This window comes from Amblyomma mixtum, chromosome 8 (assembly GCF_055824585.1).
Source record: "Amblyomma mixtum isolate Tamu chromosome 8, ASM5582458v1, whole genome shotgun sequence".
Classification (NCBI taxonomy): domain Eukaryota; kingdom Metazoa; phylum Arthropoda; class Arachnida; order Ixodida; family Ixodidae; genus Amblyomma; species Amblyomma mixtum.
This window is the reverse complement of record NC_143019.1, coordinates 126,164,969-126,185,755: the sequence shown is the minus strand read 5'-3', so window position 1 is coordinate 126,185,755 and position 20,787 is coordinate 126,164,969. Positions and strand designations below refer to the sequence as shown.

General features: G+C 45.3%; 1 protein-coding gene across 1 annotated transcript; it reads right to left on the bottom strand.

Moving 5' to 3' along the window:
- Positions 1–7,228: 7,228 nt before the first annotated feature.
- Positions 7,229–20,192, bottom strand: LOC149334245 (uncharacterized). The gene is made up of 5 exons (XM_089556221.1): positions 20,076–20,192; positions 16,618–16,769; positions 13,388–13,455; positions 11,518–11,601; positions 7,229–7,365 (listed from the first exon to the last, which is right to left on the bottom strand). Exons 1-5 carry the CDS (start codon positions 20,190–20,192, stop codon positions 7,229–7,231), a joined length of 558 nt encoding a protein of 185 aa, XP_089412347.1.
- Positions 20,193–20,787: the final 595 nt, after the last annotated feature.

Sequence of the window (20,787 nt, the reverse complement as noted above, 5' to 3'; positions counted from 1 at the left end):
GTCCTACGTCCGGCAGTCCTCCAGCCCGCGCCGGGAAAACTGAGGACGGCGACCCCCGGATGTAGGGCCGCCGTCACTGGACATAATGACGAACATCCTCATCTCACCGACGTTAGCATGCGACCCGACCTCCGACCCCACGCCGCTACGACCTTTCGACGCCCAGAGACGCCTTCCCTTGACGCTTCAATTGGACAATCTGAACGACCCTTAAGTCCGACGACTTTTCGACGAACAGAGACGTCTCCGCTTGACGCCCCAACTCGACCGCGAGAACGATCCCCTAGTCTGACCTCCCCCACACAGCGTTTTTCTGAAGGTGACCAAGCTTCGGCTGAAATTCCGATCATCGTTGATGGCCGCCGCGTGACTGCTCTCGTAGATACCGGCGCCAATTTATCTGTCATGAGTCGTGGTCTGGCGACTGCCCTGAGGAAAGTCCTGACACCTTGGCCTGGAACACACATCCGGACAGCTGGAGGCCATCTGGTGACACCGCTTGGCGTCTGCACCGCTAGAATGGAGATTCGCGGTGTAACCTTCACTGCCTGCTTCGCTGTGTTGGCTCAATGCTCGAAGGACCTCATCCTCGGGTTTGATTTTCCTCGAGAACACGGTGCGATAATCGGTGCGATTACAAACACGGTGCGATTACAAATAAGCGCCAAGCAACCAGGCCTTTGCTAATGCGGTTTGAGGAGATTTGCCGAGAACTTAACTTATCAGAAACATTACCAAATGTCGCAGAACGTTGCGATGCATTTGCCCCTTGGTACAGATTTCCGTCGGTCTGGGATATAAGTCTTACACAGTTCAAAAAGAGACAAACTCAACTGAACACATCATGCAAGAGTTCCTTACACTAAAGGAGAAATATGATAGCTACACCGTGTTATAAACAGACGGATCGAAAACTAGAGGTTATGTTGGAAGTGCAGTAGTGGAAGGGAACTGGGAAAAAATAGTAAGGCTTCCTCAGTGTGCATCAGTTTTTACAGCCGAGTGTTATGCTGTGTTTCTTGCTACGGAGAAAATAAGCAAGAACATCGAAAACAGTATTATCTACACAGACTCGCTCAGTGTACTGAATGCACTACAGTCCAGAAATGCAGTCATGCCATGACTAGGTACTGTCATACATAACATAACAAGGATCGTAACACAAGGGCATAACATAAAATTATGTTGGATTCCAAGCCATGTTGGAATTGATGGTAACGAGAAAGCGGACGCATGCGCTGCTCAAGCCCACAACAAGGAAATACTGAAAATAAGTATGCCACATAATAGTTGTATGCAGTAGTTCAGAGTAGACTGAGAAACAAATGGCAGAGCATATGGAATAGTCAGATAAATAACAAGCTACATTTAATAAAACCAATATTAGGAGAATGGAAATAATGCAGTCAGCAGGAACGCTTTATTGAAGTTATTTTATGTCGTTTACGTATTGGACACACACACCTTACCCACTACTTTCTACTAACAAAAGACAAACCTACCTGTGAAAAATGCGGAGATGAACTCACAGTATCTCACATCTTAATCTCGTGCAGAGAACTTGAAACACTGAGAAACAAGTTTTTTTTTACCCCGTTTTACAACCAACACATCCCTTTTCATCCGTGATTGATCTGAGGTGAAAAAGCTCTTATTGTTAAGTCAAGTGTTTTTAAATTTTTAAAAGAAGCCAGTGTACTCTAAAAACTCTGAATTTCTACCCCGTGCTTTACAATTTATTGGCACACCTCATCTTGCCTTACTTGTTTTTGAAACACCTCAGCCACTTTCTCATTCCTGAGAAGACGGCTGAGGTCCCTATTCCATCGGGTGGGAACCTCGAGATCCTTGCCCAGCCAAGGATGGCTGCTGAGGTTACCGACCCTCTTTAAAGCTTTTACCATAAGTCACTTCTAAAATTTTGTCTTATCATTTTATATTTTTACTATGCTGCACAAATTAACTTTTTAGGCCCTTTACACCTCCGTTCATTTAGACTTTTGTTTAACATCCTATATAAAACATTCACTTTTTAGGCCGTTTACACCACCGTTCATTTAGACTTTTGTATAACATCCTATATAAAACAATTTTTATACCCTGAGCTTGGCGCATGATAGCCTTAGTCGCTTATGCGCCATAAAACCCAACACAACACACACATTTCATATAAGCGCAAAGAATGCGACAGCAGGCAGAGGAACAACATAGGAAATGACAATCCACTAACTGTTTTTGCTGCACACGCGCATGTTCAAATGAAGTAAATATTTTTTTTGAAACACATGCGTACAAGCATGTAAACAGCTGGGCACTCCAAACCTCTCCAGGGGTTCGGATTGGAGGCTTTGTGCCGTCCGCTTTTTTTTATGGCGCACAGAAAAATGCAGATTTCACACAAGAAGATTTACACCGACTACAATAATTAAGACAGCCACATTCTTTTGATTCATATCCGACTTCCAAGCTTATAAATCAGTCACCGTTGAAGTGATTAAGAAACTGTTAAAGACTGTGGACACCTAATCTGGTTGCGCGTACTGTTCTTCCAAAAGATGCGTTGGCATTAGAATACAGAGATGACTGCGTGGCCCAGGACCGAAAAATAATTCATAATTGAATTATTTCTCTTTTGCTTTTGGAGTTTCATCAACCTAGCGGTAGATTAAATCAAAACTTAAATTAGATGTCTGTGACGTTTAGTTCACTTACTGGTCATGGGAGGCCCGAGAGAACCTGTGATATGAACTCTGATATGTAGTTTTAATTCTCTGCAACACTTAAACCTTCGTACTGCAAGAGCTGGAATGTCTACAAATGACTATCAGCAGTTATATTGCTGTTTTTTTGTGTGTGCCTAACGCGACTAAAACGTTAGGCACATCAACCACCAAGGAAGAGTCTGCAAGGAAGAGTCTGCTACCGAAATGATGTGGAAAATCCACAAGAGAGGTTGTGGTTGTTGCAAGCTACTGGTGGGTTTCGCACTACGGATTCTTCCGGCAATTGCTCCACCATAGCGAAACTTAAATACTAAATTAGGTCCGCAAATCAGGCACGTACCTGAAACCTGACTGATCTACACGGCTGTAAACAGAATCACCTTTAGCAGTCGATGGCAAACTCCGGTTGTCACCGTCTAGAGTCCAAATTGCATTCCTGGAGGAACTTTAAAAGAAGGCGTGAAGACTCCTTTCTAGATGATTGCTTTCAGCACGGGTAGACAATGTCCTGAAGAGAACTCTGAGGAACTCCTGTATTCAAGAGGGAGGGATCTACATGCACAGAGAAGAGCAGCGGAAGCGTCTCCACAAAAACAAAATGGCACTCCTGTGCAAGCTTCTGGCGTATTTCAGATGAGCCGAACGAATAAGTAGGGACCAGCTAAGACTTCTGCTTCGGTATGCAGATACTCACAGACGTACTCTGTATTTGTACGTTTTGTTTGTTTTGCATTCACGGTTCTCTTTTGTTGCATAACCTCTGATGTAGTCCCGTGGCGAATGATTTCTGGTTGTAACTGACGTGAGATGTTTTCAGATGAACCCTTATATATGCGGTTTTCTGTAATTGCACCCTGGTAGCTTTTTTTTAGAACACACACATGAAGGCCGCCGCGGTGGCTCAGTAGCTATGGTGCTCGGCTGCTGGCCCGAAAGACGCGGGTTCGATCCCGGCCGCAGCGGCTGAATTTCTTTGGAGGAGAAATTCGAGCCTCCGTGTACTGTGCGATGTCAGTGCAGGTTAAAGAACCCCAGGTGGTCGAAATTTCCGGAGCCCTCCACTACGGCGTCTCTCATAGCCTTAGTCGCTTTGGGACGTTAAACCCCATAAACAAACAAACAAACAAACAAACAAACAAACAAACAAACACACATGAAGGCACAGGAGAGCTATGAATTTGTTGCACATACGTTACAAAAGCGCTTTTCACAAAGAACAAAAAGGCATGATGGTTACATGAGCGAAAACAGGCTCTGTACGGTCTCTTTGCGCTTTTCTAACTGCCGCATGAACATATCTTTCCTCGTGCAGTCTGCTACGACTGTTTTGGTGGAGCAGTGCTGATTCACGCTGCTTGTGCTGCCGAGGTGAAGGAGGTGACTGATACGGCCTTGTAATAGGCAAAATGCATTTTCTCTGCGGACGCACGTTTGGCTAAGCCTCTAGTCTGTAGTTCGACTGTCCTGAGGTGAGATTGCTGTAATCGTATTTATTTATTTACCTCTGTATGGAGTTAACAGACACTCCCTGATGGAAGTAGCTGCGTCCCTTACTGTTCTCCGTACACATATCCATGGCAAGTCACCTGCTACAAATGTACGCCGGAACACTTGCCCATCATTTGATTTTCCTGTGTTGCCAAGTAAAATCTGAAGAAATTTACGGTCGCTGTCACAAAACAGCCTCCACATTATAAGACTTTTGTATTGTCTGTTGAGACACGTTGACCCTGTTTTATTGTCGGAGCACCTGGTTTACACATACGTTCCGTCCACGAATCCAGGGACATCAGGGAAGCCAGAAATCTGACCCATATGAAAAGCAATCCATGCACCGCTTGGCCTCAACTTGATACTTACAAACGCGAAGAAAACTTGTTGCCAGAATACATATCAAGTTCAGGTCAAACCAAGAAAGTTTATGGGATCTAAACGAAAAATGTGGATAATAATAAAGTGCACGCTAACGAAAACAGTACTAGGCAAATGCTGCGCACTGTCCTACATTGTTGAATTTTTTGCTGCAATCTACTTTTGCGTCATTAGGAAAGGGAAAATGAATAACATCTCTGCTGATACACTCGAGGAACTTGGCCACACACTTGATACTGTCGTGCCATGTGCTGTCTACCGTGCCTAAAAGCACGGAAGTAATTTCGATGCTTCTCTTGTTCCCAGCGGACCTGAAGAAAATTTGATCGTGTACATCATGCGGTTACAATCACAGGCATTTCACAGGAATTGCATCACTCACCAGAGGAATGAAATAACATGCTCTTCTGCCTTTTCCCGCATGTATGGACCAAGACCGCTGCTGTCTCCATGGAAGCTGGAATCTCTTAGTAGGCAATTATTTGTAGTAGACGTCCTTTCCAATCCCAAAGCGCTTTCGGCAATGAAACAAATAAACTCATTGGATCAGTTTCATGAACTTACTATTGGTTGGTTTGGTTTGGTTTATGGGGTTTAACGTCCCAAAGCGACTGAGGCTATGACAGACGCCGTAGTGGAGGGCTCCGGAAATTTCGACCACCTGGGGTTCTTTAACGTGCACTGATATCGCACAGTACACGGGCCTCTAGAATTTCTCCTCCAAAGAAATTCCAGCAGCCGCGGCCGGGTTCGAACCCGCGTCTTTCGGGTCAGCAGCCGAGCACCATAACCGCTGAGCCACCGCGGCGGCCGAACTTACTATTGCATATATAAAAAGAAAATCTTGCCATAGATGCAAAGAGATTATTCATTTAACGGCGGCTTGCGTCCTCGGCCAGGATAGTTCACATTACTACTTATCATGCGCGACTATATGCTATGACAGACCACTCGCTCTACTTTTCTATGGAAATGCTTGCCCAGGCTAATGTTTGCGTGCCTAATTGGCCAGGAAAGGTAAGGCGCAACAGCCGTGAGTGCGGCGCGAGGTCTAAGTCGCAACAACTTCTAGCGGATTTTCTGTCGCTTGAAAGAACTAGCGAGGTAGAAGAGCAGCTTTCAGTCAACGCACACTTATTAAGGCAGTGTTCTGAAGGCAGTGCCCTATTACGTTGGAGCCACACATGCTTCAGAATAAGCGGTACTTAATAAATGAAGGCCGGCACTGTACATATACCCCTATGGGTGAGGAAGTAATTAACAGTGTACTTGATTAATCAGGAATCAAGTACACTGCATGGGGGCGTGATGACAGCAGCAGTCGTGGAAGGACCTGTGCTGGCAGCAATACTTTATGAAACATACTTGAAGGATGTATATTTTTCAGCAATGCTAAAGAATAAACAGGCTCATTTTTTTTACCCCTTTAGAGATTTTTATTGTAAAACTCAGAGGTACACCGATGTAGTCTGAAGAGGTGGGCATTATGTATGCTGTAAAGCCCAATATTTAGACAATTACATAAAATTAAGTATTAACCTTTTCTTATTTTTGACTTTAGGGGGCGAGAAAGAATTGAAAGAATTGAAGGCCGTCAACATTGAAGGCGAGTTCAGTTTTTAAATTATTTTCATCGAAAATGTGGTTCGAAATATTCAACTGTAAAATTATGCGTTTGTAAGCACATTGTGTTGGCCTCTCCGCTTTAGACATTTATAGAATGCTCTCGCTCGCATTTTTAATGCGGGAATAGATGCCTTATGTGCTACTTATCGAGTGAAAGCAGTTAAAGTGATTTCGGAGACGATACTGCAAGTGGCAACGCCAGTTTATAAATAAGCAATGCGGGAAAGCCAACTCAATCAGCTTTAAAATGCGTAATATTGGCACTCAATTATTCGATCCATATTCTCGATAAACTCGGCTTACGTTTGATGATGACGGCCTTCTATCCCGCAGTCCGTGTTGCCTATGAAGTACAAGAGTAAAAAAGTTACAGCCACGTGCCTCAAAGCGCAAACTTTTACTGGCAGCAGTCTGGCTTTGCGCTGTAAGGAGTGTGGTTGTGTTCCATTTCTTGATAAGTGCTCGATCGTGGCCAGATACCGGGACCAGTTAACTCGTAAAATTATTCAAGCAGCGCGTATGGCTTCCTTGGATGATTAATGTGTCAGCAAGCCGTCTGTCTCCCTGTCCAAAAGAGAGCTGGCCTTCTTAAACAATCTCTGAGTCGTTGGTCCGTTGTTCCTCGTTCACCTGATTTTCATTATTTTTCCCGGGCGTATGCGCGCGCCTGTTTGCCTAACGGTTCACGTTCGTCTTGGTCGCCTAGGTTTCTGTCAGTCGGAAGTTAGCGCCTGTGTTGTGTTCGTCTTTATCTGTCCCTTGTCCCGTTTTGCGCTACCTCGAGGACACACCATGTATAGCAGTGATGCGTTCTGAACTTGAGCAGAAACGAGAGTTGCATATGTGTAGACGGGAAAGAGATAATCGTTTGGTTGATCACAGGTCAGAGCATCGAAATTGCAAGTTCCTTCCTTTATTGGGCTAAGGCTTTGACGCACGTGTAACCTGCAGTTTCACTGCAGAGTGACGTTCTTCAGTGTTAGTATTACGGTAGTAAGCACAGATATTCATAAATCTTCTTCGTCGTCAGGGCACAAATCTCGGCTGTACTCAGGAACGGCAACGCCGCAGATGTCGCCGAAGTGGTCTATACATTCCTGGGGCACGTTGTCGGCTACTTCTTTGGATACTTGCAGAAGGCATTCTGCGAAGTGAAAAAGTGCGGAAAATTGGACAGTTATACAATTATTGCTCTAGGGTTCTAAGGAATCGCTGATTGCGAACCGGTCATCACATAAAAAGGATTAAATAACCCCTATTGGGCCCGCCACATAACCTATCAAAAGGAGCAGATTCTACAAGTGTTGCCTGAATAACCTTGTTTTTCGAGCACAGATCAAGGACGCCTGCAGTCACCAATACCAAAGAAAGCACAAGGGAATCTCTCTATCTCTTCTTTTATAGAATTTGCGGCGTTAATCAATGGCGAATTAATAGTGTAATTATTTAACGCTGAAAGATATTTTGTTACAAATTAGAAGAAAAAGGAAGCAGAAGCCGCCGGTGAGATCCGAACTCACGACCTCCGAATATTCGATAAGAACTTTTTAGTTTTCCTGAAAACGACAAAGTTGTGGGAACCGAAGGAGGGGTTCCTTTTTTAACCACATAACAGTGCACTGGAGACATATGATATGCAGCACGGTATAGTGTTTTTTTGTAACCTACGAGGTTTAAACCAGTACTTGATGGCTTAGTTTGAAGTAAACACTGGAAGCGAAGGTTCGCGTTCATCTGCTCCCCAATGGAATAGAATTTCCAACGGCAGCTCATCGTCGTTGTCTGAGTACTATGGGGGCGAACATCCGCTCTTAGCAGTCGCTCGATGCTTGGTTGCAGCACACCGTAGTCAACAAGCCTTCAAGAATATGAAGAATGTGCATCTTCTTCGGTCCTCCAGTTTTTCTTTCAGAAATTTCTGTACATAAATCGCGGGTCACATTTTGCCAGGCGGACTTTTGAGACGACCTCAAAAATGCCACAGATACCGTCAAGATAAGCTGCGAGTGTTCTGATCTTAACCGTAGCATGTGTGTGCTTCCATAACGTGGTTATTGTGCTTCATTGCATGAAATAATGGAATACGTTGAAACGGGTCTTCAGGAGCACAAAATAGCCAAAGAATACAAGAAAGCATAGAAGAAATAGCGTTAATTAAACCTGTGAAACATTGGCTGCCCGCGAACACATCAGCACCTCGCGCTAAATGACCGCAAGTCTTTCTGAAATTTACGGCAAGGACACAGACGTGGCAGCACCGCATGGCAGAGAGCTGCAGAAAAAGGAATGCATCGGAAATGACCTCCTTGGACGACGTTCTGGCACAGACACAACAAATTGCACTAGTAGGAGCGTCCATTCTGTTAGCTTTATGGTTACCTGCATTACATTTCTTTCATTATTTTAACAATTATCGCAGTTCTATAACAACTAGAAGCACCTGCTTTTATTGTGTCGGTTTCTTAAATTAAGGCTCAGTGTAAATAAATATGTAATTTTGTTTTTAAAAAAGCATAAGTTTAGTAATTCCTCAGTGACACCAGCGCAAAGTAGAGAAAAGAGTCGGTGTAGATGTAGTTCGTGTCCGCCAAACCCGTCGTTGTCTTGATGACAGGGAGGAGAAGACAAAGAATGTCAGAATGGCGCCCGCAGCATCGGTATTCACTGCCTCGAACAAGTGATGGCCAACGTCTGAAAGTAGACGAGTTGCAGCCAAACCCAAAGATCAGGTTACCAGAGAAATCGTCGAGGCATCCGAGATTATGGGGCTTGATACGACATCTGTGGGGTGCCAGAGAATTTGTAACCCCAGCTTCCAAAAACTGACGTTGTTGGTGCCCGTGATAGACCGCATGTTTTCCCTGTTTCATTACGACGAAGGTGCGCTAACCGTTTTATACTAGCAAAATTGAAGCTAGTTTTACCCATTCTGCGAAAGCACTGGTGCTCGACGCTTGCCTCTTTGGAGCCCATTAAGAATCTCAACAGCTGCCCACTGGCGACTGGCTTCCAACAAACCCTCTAACTATTCGGCATATTCCGCTCTTCTGAAGACTACCAAACTTACTTCATAAGGAAAAACATTTCTAGCAAAGATTTTCTCTTGTAACTGCACTCCCAGGCAATGACAATTATTAGTGCCCTTGAGAGTCGGAACCAAGAGGAACCGCTATGCGGGTAATTTTCTTCGTCACATAATTTCGAGAGCAGGAACTGTAGTGGACATGATGGTGCACGTTCAATATAATGAGGGCGCGCCAGAAAGCCGAACGACAGATACGACTGGGAAAAGGACATGCACTGTAGCACTTACGAAGACTCTTTAATAGAGTGCTTTTTTTTCTGTCACAACAAACCGGTCGGCAAACGCACGCACAGACTCAGGGATTCGATTATGTAGGATATATGCGCTGTCTGGTGCGGTCGTCTGTTTGCACTTAGAGGACAGAAGAGTGTCTTCAAGCAAGACAGGCACATTTCGCTTTTGGCATGCACGAATGCGTGTACGTTGCCATGTTCAAGCAGTCTTACCTCATCTTTAAGCTGCGAGACACATATACTCGCATTATGCTTGAGGCAGTACACAACACTAAATTCGTAAGTCAGTTTGCAACTTTGCAAACCATACAGCTCTAAGGTAAATGATATTTGTTTAACTAAGCACTGCTTTGTTGGTTATGTGCTGACCAGTTTATATACACTGCGCGTGCTAATAAATGCCCCTTGTTGGAGAGGGGATCCTGCGCACCCTGGTCTCTGTATTTTGTCCATGTGGCGGTGCCTTCTCGCAGTTCTATTATTAAGAGACACTTGGATGGGCGACTGAAGGTGTTGAACACAATGAATTAAACCTGCACTGTTTCCGCACAAAACTGAGCTCCTAACTACGATGAAAGCTTAGGAAGCGTAACTGCTGTAGCAGCTTGTCGTAGTCAGTTAACAGGGACATGAAAAAAAAGAATTCTGAATGACTGCCATTCTGAAGCCAGGTACCAGACGACTGACTAGAGGCGCAGGAACCCGAATCTTCATAATTATTCCTGTGATTTTATGCGCGTCAAGTTTGCACATTTACTGGCACCCACATTTCTGTCCTGTTGCTCGTGGCTTAGCGTCAGATAATGTTAAATTAAATGCGTACTCTGTCGGGTTTAGGATTGGATAAAGTATCGATAAAATAACTGGTTTAGGTTTGGTTTGGTTTATTGGGGTTTAACGTCCCAAAGCGACTAAGGCTATGAGGGACGCCGTAGTGAAGGGCTCCGGAAATTTGGACCACCTGGGATTCTTTAACGTGCACTGACATCGCATAGTACACGGGCCTCTAGAATTGTACGATGTCAGTGCACGTTAAAGAACCCCAGGTGGTCGAAATTTCCGGAGCCCTTCAATACGGCACCCCTCATAGCCTTAGTCGCTTTGGGTCGTGAAACCCCAATAAACGAAACCAAACCTAAACCTGTTAATTTATCGTTACCTTATCCAGTCCTAAACCGAAAGAGTTCGAATTTAATTTAACATTATCTGACGCTAAGCCTCGAGCAAAAGGACAGAAATGTGGGTGCCAGTAAATGTGCAAACTTGATGCGCATAAAATCACAGGAATAATTATGAAGATTCGGGTTCCTGTGCCTCTAGTCAGTCGTCTCGTACCTGGCTTCAAAATGGCAGTCATTCAGAATTCTTTTTTTCGTGTCCCTGTTAACTGACTCCGACAAGCTGCTACAGCAGTTACGCTTCCTAAGCTTTCATCGTAGTTAGGAGCTCAATTTTGTGCTGGAACAGTGCAGGTTTAATTCATTGTGTTCAACACCTTCAGTCGCCCATCCAAGTGTCGCTTAATAATAGAACTGCGAGAACGCACCGCCACATGGACGAAATACAGAGACCAAGGTGAGAAGGATCCCCTCTCCAACAAAGGTCATTTATAAGCACACGCAGTGTATATAAAATGGCCAGCACATAACGAACAAAACAGTGCTGAGCTACACGCAATTCATGAAAAAATATTCTTTACCTTATGACTATATGGTTTGCTACGTGGCAAATTGACTTACGAAATTAGTGTTGTGCACTTCCTCAAGCATAATGCGTGTGGACGGAAATTATTCTACAGGTTGGTTTAAAAGCCATACGCATTCAAGCCCAATCGCAAAGTGGGTGTTCAACCCTGAAAAGTGCGAGAGAAACCCAAGATCCGAAATAATTAGGTAGATGCTCTCTTTGCCGACACATAGCCGGATAACGGAGAGTAAAAAACCCATAAAAGTCACCAACTCAATTGTGCATCACTCACGTTCTCCGGAATAGAAAAAATGGGCAACAAAGCAGTTCTTGTAGTTTGTGTAAGAGATCTCGCATATTTCTTGGACGTCAGGACCTAGAAAGCAAAAAAAAAAATCAACAATGCTATAAGGGCGGCAGATTCCTAGCGGATTTCTTTAAATAAACATAACCTCAAGCTAAAATTTCCTTTGCAAAATGCGCAAAAAATAAGAGGTGACTAGAAACTTGGAAGAACAGAATTTTCCCAAGGCATGAGCTGAGCATACATGAATTTGACGTCTGGTACACTTTTTACTCTTCAGATGCAAAGCTAGAAGATTTGGACGGTCGTCCGCGTCCCGAGAAAAATCTCCCAGAAGACGACTGCTTCAGGTAGTGACCTCAAATTAATTTTCATGTTAAGGCACCAGTAACTCTGCGCCTGCAAATTTCTTAATCCCTGGACCGGAGTGCTCGCCCCTCTAGGCATTTGCTTTTGGTGTCAGTACTGTCGCCCCGAGAAAGAACCTTTGAAGCCTAAGCTTTAGGGCTTGCAACTAATATCGTTGGATTGTTTTATAATATTCCTTTCACATCTGGTGTTAGGTGGCGACGTATAGAATTGCATTCATGCAATGTGCAAAAAAGAATGCGCGAATTTTTTACGATTCAGTGCACGTTATGGAACCTGACGTGGTTGAACCGCTTTTGACGCAGCCCACTGTGTGCTTTGACACACGTAAATATTTTCATCAATAGTTATAACAATACAAGACATATGAAAGCTCTGCGGACATTAAACAGAGATGCCTTTTGAAGTGGGGTTGAGGAAATATTAAAAAAAATGTTTTTCTGTTTTCCCGGACAGTGTAATACGTGTAAAGAAGCGGCTCGACATCTCGCGCATGCGTACGCAAGACCTGAGTGTTATGTGTATATATCACCAGCCAGAAAGGTGCATTTATGAGGAATCTTTGCTACTTATTTTTCCAGTGCCTGCCGGGCCACTGCGGCATTCATGTCAATCACCAGGCTGACGAAGCTGCCCGTTCTGCCCACAATGACGGAATCCCCGTTAATATCCCCGTAACGAGAGCTGACGCAGCGTGTGGGCTTCGTTTCTTGAGGCTGGAGCTCACACTTTCAGCGTGGAAATCTGGAGAGTTGGGCAACCGTCGCCTCAGGACATCGGACCCTGGACTGCGCCTCCGTCTTCCGTGTAATGTAGCGCGTCGTGAAGCAGCACTACTGTGTCGTCTATGGCTCGGTGTTGCCTTCACGAATAAGTATGCTTTCTGGATCGCGATGGCCGACAGCCCTTCTTGTGTGAACTGCGCGATAAATCGTATGGCTTCACCTGGAACGCTGTACGTTTAACGGTTGCTTCGCAGTTTTGGTTCATCCGACAATCACCCATATCTTGTGTGAGTGCCCTGCCTTTGTAGCCGAAAGACATAAGCTGCGATGTGCTCTGGACCACCTGGACCCTCGCCCTTTCACAGAGGCCAAGATCCTCGGTCCGTGGCCAAAACAGTCAACTGCCATCAAGGCTTACAAGGCGCTCTTTCGCTTTTTGAGAGAGACTGCCTTGATTGACAGACTGTGATTATTTCCCGTTACTTCTCTCTTTCCTCTTTAATTCCCCTCATTCCCTTCCCCTGTGCAGGGTAGCCAACCGGCATCCTTTCTGGTTAACATCCCTGCCTTTCCCTCTCTCTCTCTCTTTGCTACTTATCAACATCAGTGGTCAATTGTTTGTCCGTGTTTAGTCGAAATTAATTAAAGTGGTGTGATTTACCAAGCATGTAATGCGATTTCTCTGAATCTGCACGGTGTGCCTACGTAACGGTCGATATCGAAACCAGAGATTATAGCTCAGCTTCCCTCGCTCAGATACTTACGTTCATCAACCGTGAAGAGAACCGTATTCGATGCAGGTCCAGGGGTGATATAGAAGGCAACATGCTTCCTGGAACAGTATTGCAAAACACTTTAAGGATCGTTGCTCATTTTATTTTTGCATTGGTCTGCTTGACTGAAGGAAAACCTGCTATCTTGCTTCTGTGATAACTCCAAGATACCCGGCCTCAAAATGTAGGTGATTGCTTTGTCGTTGCCTTATTTTGTTAGCTATTTAACATGCGTAAGCAGGCATAAGAGTTTAAGGCGAATCGAGCTGAATACACAAACGACACTTGCACTTTGTACCTTATAGGCAGCAGTATGTCATGGGCATTGCTATCTGGCCGCGACATTTGTGCGACGCGTTCGATATCTTCATAACCTTCTTTACTTTCGTGCAAAGCCGCGAAAATTTGTGCAGGTCGACAAAGAAAGCGCCAGCGTGGTGGCATTCGAGACAGTGAGAAGGAAATTTCCGATGTCGCTAGGGATGTTGAACTAACTTCTCAGTACGAAAATGCGGCGGCACTTAAAGCACCTGTAGTGACCCGCATAACCAACAGGAGGCGCCCGTATGAGCCACAGGTCACGGCAACTGCGCTGCTACTGCGACCACATTTATTACACTTGCGGTGACGTGGCGGTCCACAGAGTGGTGGTGTCAGTAAAACGGCAAGTTCAGCGAGTTGGTACATCGAGTTGGTACATCGAGTTGGTACAGCGCCTGCCCCGTCGTCTTCTTTTCTCTTGTCCCTGTTTCTGCGCTGTTTTCCTCAAGATGGTGGTGTCAGGCCGAAGCGAAAGTTCCAGCGTTCTGTGTTCCGGGCGCTGGCGCCACTATTTAGTCTTCGGCACGTGGACGGCTCTGGTCACAGCGGTCTACACACCCGAAGTGGCGAATGAAGTCGAGTGAGCTGTCCAGCTACGTAAAGTGGTTGTTGGCGGAGGCTGCTCAAAACTACAGTGAGGCTAATGCCATCTATGAGCCGTCCAAGAAATGCGTTACACCTCACCTGCAATGTATTCCATGCTTACATGTAAACTCGACGACGAGACAGACTGGCAATTTTTTTATGGACATACGCGGCTTATATACATGCGTCAAAGTAGGGGGATAAATGTGTGCATTCGATTTCATTCTCTGCCCTTGGCGCACGTTCTTTTTAACAGACCACTCGTTTTGTGATCATCGCGTACAGCAGCTGCTCGAAGGCTCCAGAACCAAGGGAAGGAAGAACCAACAGCGTATTCATTCATTTAATGGCCTTGTTCTTCTGGCGTGCTCCAATGAATAAATATATACGGGCCGCTTTCGTGGTTCGCTTCTCTTTCATTGCCACTTCCTTGTATACATCCCGTTGCGGAAGGCTGTCTCTGCGATAATACTTCAATTATATGCACTCAAGCTTACGTATGTCCAGATTAAGACAGAAAAGTTTGAACAACACGTGCATTGTTATCCACATATTGTTTTCAATGATTCTGTTTTTTTTTTCTTGGAATCTGCCTTCACTGATAAACTCGTAGATATCGGTTGATGTAGTAAAACTCATTATTATACTGAAAAGAAACTGTAAGTACAGAGGTTCCCAGTGCAGGCAGCGGGTCGACAAAGTAGAGCAGCAACATTTACATAGAATAGCGTTAGCATTAGAAAATCATGCGGAAAACCCCTTCGGAGAGCTGTCACAAATGGATGGCTGGTTGGGAAATAAAGACATTTCCGCTGGGTATAAAAACGCAGCCTATTTTGGACTATTTCAGTCACTATAGGGCTAGCTAGTTTCTTACTACGTGCACTGAATCGTTGTTTGTAATGCTTACGTGATGCGAAAGTACTATTCCAATTACTGTTTCTCGTGATTTACGCACCCATGATACATTCTTGTTCTGCGCCTGCTTCCATGTTATGTTAGCTATGTTAGCTCATCGTCTTAAGACGAAACAATGTACTGTACTGTGCTGTGCAGTGCGTTTTTGATGGCGGTACTGCGTCCGAATTGTAACCTTGGCTTCCCTTACTCCTTTCAAAATACATGGTGCCTAATACGTCAATTTTTGCTGCCAAGTCAGAACTACCAGGCCCGACCAATGTACAGGTTTACGTACGCTGCCTGGTCGGGGCAGCCGCGCTATCCACGAAAATAGGTGACGTCGCACTCGGCTTTTTTTAACATAAGATAATGACTCCTTCTCAGTAGCATTCCGGCAATTACTGGGAAAGCTTAGATACTGTCGCAGTATCCTTTCAGATGTTGTGATGTGGTGTTTACCAATCCGTCACTTTAATGAGTGCAGCGCGACTGTCACTCATCTAGTGAGATTTATTTTGTCTGCCGGTGCAGACATTTAAAGAAAGACAAAAAAGGACCCCTGGACCTAACAGCAGTAACGCTTGTGTGCATAGAGGCGCATATTAAATAGCCATCAAGACTGTCTTTAGAGAGATTACCACGGGTGCCCTCCGAGTACAGGTAGGTTCTTTTAACTTTACTATGTAAACAGGTGTACAGTGGGCCCTCTCCGTGGCAAGCGATATCTCTTTTCCTGTAGCATGTCGCTCGAAAACTCCCTCCCCCTTCTTCCTCTCCCGAAATTGTCACATTCCCCAGACGCTTTTCAAGCATACGAGACGTGCACTTCAGTTAATATAGTACACATGGCGCACACCGCCGCTGCATTTCGTAAACGGGAAGGGTGAGTAATAATAAAAGTACCGCTGTCATTTCATTCCGGCGGGAGCAGAACAGCTTTTCATTTTTGCTGTACATTGCTTCATCCGTTATTACATGCAGTGATTGTTTCCCGAGCGCAGCAATTCGTGCAGCTCATAACTGGCATGAAGTGACAGAGGTGCCTTTTATTTTTATTTCTTTGCTGCCCTTTACGCTATACTGACTTATCGGAGTATGCAGCAAAACATACCAAGAGGAGGGCCACATTTATGGACACCTTTTGGTGGGGCGGTTGTCAAGTGGGACGGTCCTACTTGTATATGGACTTTCTGGAGGTATGCGCGTAAAAAAATGATGGTCTTTGCCGTTTTCGCTTGGAACGTTTCGCTTAGAGATGGTCGAGGAAAGGTACGAGGAAAAATTACTTCTGCTCCCTTTGAATCCAACCCTCTGAATGAGAACATATCATGCCAGAATGTAATTCAGTCCTATTCTTTTAGGAGTAGCTGAAATGTGCATATTACAGCTACAGAAAGTTTAAGTGTTCGACTTACTTTTGTGTCCCATGGTGACCTTTCATCATGGCTACGTAGGTAACTTCCTTGGCTTCTGGGTTAAAATACGTTCGCTTTGCAGAGAGACATTCAAAGATTGTGTCGTTGTTCGAATCGGAGATGGCTACAACATGTGGTAGATGGGCGTACATCTAGAATAGAGGAACAGGTTGCTAGAAAACTGATTTCCTGAATCGATATATTCACCAGCGGATACACCAGCGACAAATTCACCAGCTCTTTGAGCGAGAATTTTTTTTCTCCCGTTGCTGTTTTATTCGTCCTTGGGGCGTTTATTAACTGTGTCCCTGTCGCATCGTGTCGTCGAAGGAAGATAGGTCCAATTAAAAACGGTCACCGGAAATGTGGTACAACCCAGAAAAATTGAAAGTTTTGATCATTTTAGACCCGGAAATTGGATACCAGAATTGCTTAAATGTATATGTTTCAAACAATGGCTTCTCTGTGCCGTGGTCGTTTTATGTTATTGCAGATGTAATGAAGAAGTTGCGCCGAACGCCTAGACGTAAAAGAAGTCGAGAAGTGTGGCCGCCCGGCAGACTACGAGGCAACAACAACTGCGAGCTCCGAAACCAGAACATCACTGCTGCGTTTCTGACGGCTACTAGTGTGCTACATCCCGCCGTACACTTGGTGGAGGTCGCGGGTTTCGATATCATCTGTACACCCTGGAGTTCCGCTGCCATCTGCTCCCCACCTCTATGACTGACTCCGGCTGCACCAGCTCCGGCCCCACTTCTCCGGCCCCACTTCTCCGGCCCCTTCTGTTGATTGCTCCGGAATGCTTCGCCAGTGGGACCCGCCATTCGTCAGTGGCACCGACGATCAAGACGTTGAGGACTGGCTTTCGTCCCATGAACGTGTAAGCACGCACAATAAGTTGGATGACGTCCTTGAGCCCAACATCGTCATCTTTTACCTCACGCAAGTCGTGAAACTGTGGCACGCTAATCCCGAAGCCGACATCACGACTTGAGCCACCTTCAAAGCCCGCTTTGCGGATGTCTGTGGACGCCCTGCAGTGCGCAAGCTACACGCCGAACATCGTTTGCGCGGCCGAGCGCAGCAGTCAGGAGATACTTTCACCAGCTACATCGAGGATGTTTTAGAGCTGTGCCATCGCGTCAACTTCTCGATTCCCGAAAACAACAAGGTTCGGCACTTCTTGAAAGGCATCCATGAAGGCGCTTTCCAAATGTTACTGGTCAGAGAGCCCCGCAGATTTGCTGATGCCATCACCCTGTGCCAGAGTTACGACGAGCATCGCCGGCAACGTGTCACTCGGCAACCCGACGAAACGATCGCAGCTATGTCCAATGTCACTGACGACCAAGAAACCAAGGACTTCGTCCGGGAAGAGGTTGCAATTGTACGGCGGGATTTAGCACACTAGAAGCCGCCAGAAACGCAGCAGTGATGTTCTGGTTTCAGAGCTCGTAGTTGTCGTTGTTGTTGTTGCCTCGTAGTCTGCCGGGCGGCCACACTTCTAGTCTTCTTTTACGTCTAGGCGTTCGGCGCAAACTTCTTCACTACACACAAGAAGAGGGCAGTTTACCCGTAGCACGCTTCTACTCACAGCACATCCCGTTTTCACAGTCCTCGCGTTTGCTTTGCCTTTCGAAGTGAAATACAAGAGCCCTGGATAGGCCTTCAGAGGGTAAAGTTCCGCGAAAAGAACACGTGCAAAAAAAAACTATACTGGACGAGCGCAACTCTGACTCTTTTAATCGAAAGTTCGCCAGCATATATTTGAGGGAAAGAGGTAGAAATCGAGCATGCGCCGCCAGAAAATAGCTAAAGACTTTTAAGACAAACAAGGCAGCATTTAAAGCATTTTGTTCAGAAGCGCTATCACACTTTTGCACTGCGCAACTGAAGGGTCGCTGATGCAGTCATGCTCACGCTTCTTTGTCAACAACGGTTCCATCAGTTGCTCCATGTTAGTATTAGGACTCTTACCTGGAATTATCTTACTCAGACGAGGCCGACACGTTTCTCAGGCCCGGCAATGCTCAGCAAAATTAGAGCCCTCCCCCGTCGATAAGAATAGTTCATGCTCCTGTGCACGATCGTTCAAGCAGCATCCAGCCGTGCCTAGGTAAGTACGTTTTTCCCACAAATTAGTAGACTACTCCGGGAGCGCATTTTAGTTAGGGCCCGGTGTGCTTGTTGTCGCAGCCACTTTTTTGGATTTATTTTTCATGGCGATACGCGGGCATAGTTTCTCCCGTTTGAACGGTAATGTAGACACCATAGATCCTCCGTCCTTTCCGGATTTTGCGAAAGATTATCCACATACCTATCACCTCTGGTTCACATTGGCTTAGCCCTTTTTTGCTCTCTGCCTTTCATTTTTTTTTACAGCAGTGTTTCATTCATCGGCACCACCATCGCACAGGGGTAACCGGCACGGATAACAAGCCTGCGCACTTGGTCATTACAGCTTTCCTGTATTATGTGTGCACTTGAGTTCAGGAGAGCAGGCTTCAGGCACAGGATGGTAATTCCCTTCTTAAGGTTTTAGAATGCGCTCGATCTGAAGGTGCCAGATCTTTCCTAACTCTGCGGCGCGACAGCCAGCAAACACTGTCGTGTCGGAAGAGTGACAGCTACTAGCCTGAAAACGTTTTCTGCCCTGAATAGAAATGCTTGGTATTGTACTTTCTAAGTGCTGTCCTGTGTCCAGTACACTCACTCCTATCACATTATTCCATGTATTTCAGACAGCAAATCTCTGGACACAGTCTATGGTTGCTAGTTTCGCGGAGGCTATGCACGTACAGTTTCAGACAGAATATCATGGGCTGCGCTACAGCAGTGACACTCTTCTTACACGCTAGGCAGCAAACATCGCAGGGTGCTTGATACTTATGCAAACAGTTCCGTCCTGTGCACTCACGTATATAGGCAGAAAAACGTTCTCAGTCTGTTAGGCAAAGTAAGGAAAGAATATGAGCAACAAAGTGTGGTCCATATTAGTTTGTGCGTAACTGTACTGTTGAGAGCAAAAGTGCCTTATTTTAAACAAGCTTCGACTAAACTGCGTTGCACGACCACGTCACGGCCGCGATTTGTCTCGTGAAAGCCAGAGGGGTTGTTCCTTCTCTTGTTTCGTTCTGTGGCGCTCCTGCTTAGTTAAAACAGTGATAATTTGCTGTTCTGATGCATTAGAGTACAGAAGCTCAAATGGCAAAATGCCCTATGTGCGCTGTACCTTGCCACACCTAGAACGCCGACAGGAACTCGGACTGCCCGCCAATTTTAAGAAATGGATCATTTAACCTCAAACATTTTGAAAGGGAAATGGTATATATCTTTTCTGACTTGTGTTGTGGAGCCTCCTCAACAAAAAACAATCAAAAGCCCTTCCCCGCTTTCTTTAGCGACTACGATTCATTGCTCACAAAGATGTGTAGGGAACAGAACAGATAAAGTACCTTAAATGCGTCTGGTACCTCACGTTGAAGCAAGTTAGGACCACGCACCGCCGCTGTTGAGTCAACACAGAGAAGGAGGAGTGTGCCAAACGTGAGTACCGTAAAGAGAAGCGCCATTGTGGAGAGCACGGGGATTATACTGGGCCGAAGAGCTGGAGAAGAGAAGAGCGCCAATGCTTGCGGCAAGGATTTCTTTTATACGTCGTTTTTTGTGTTGCCCTTTTAGTTAGTGAATGGAAATTTTTAGGCTATACAGTTGAGCCGATTTGAATCAATCCTCACAGATGGGGCCCAATAGCTTACTTTTTAAAAATGCTTTCCAATTTACCTTCAAAATCTAATAGCTGTTCATTAGTTAACCTGCAGTTTAAAAAGTCAAGAGTTAGAATCTACAAGCTTCTGCTTTTGGCCTAGTGATTTCTTGCTAAATTTATATATTTAACTTTCAAGGTTACAAACATGCCGTTCACTGGGATCCCTGAATGCCCTGCAGCTGAGCGTGGCTATCCGGCCACAAGGAATTATGTGCGATTTCTGCCGGTGTCTTTCTACTTTGCTCCAACGTGACGGCACGCCTGAAGAGTATGGCAGGTGATTTTAAGTTTAACACACTGTGCCGAGGTAGAAAAAGAAATAAAAAATTGGTAGTGGCTTAGCTCTAGTTAAGCCTGGATATACAAGCGAAAAGCTGCAGTTATGCTTTGTTCGACGT

Coding starts and splice junctions, on each gene's coding strand:
- LOC149334245 (XM_089556221.1), bottom strand. CDS start 20,192: ATGGCGCTTCTCTTTACGGTACTCACGTTTGGCACACTCCTCCTTCTC. Junction 11,602..13,387: donor TCTCTTCACGGTTGATGAAC/GTAAGTATCTGA, acceptor TTTGCTTTCTAG/GTCCTGACGTCCAAGAAATA. Junction 7,366..11,517: donor TTTTTTCTATTCCGGAGAAC/GTGAGTGATGCA, acceptor TTCACTTCGCAG/AATGCCTTCTGCAAGTATCC.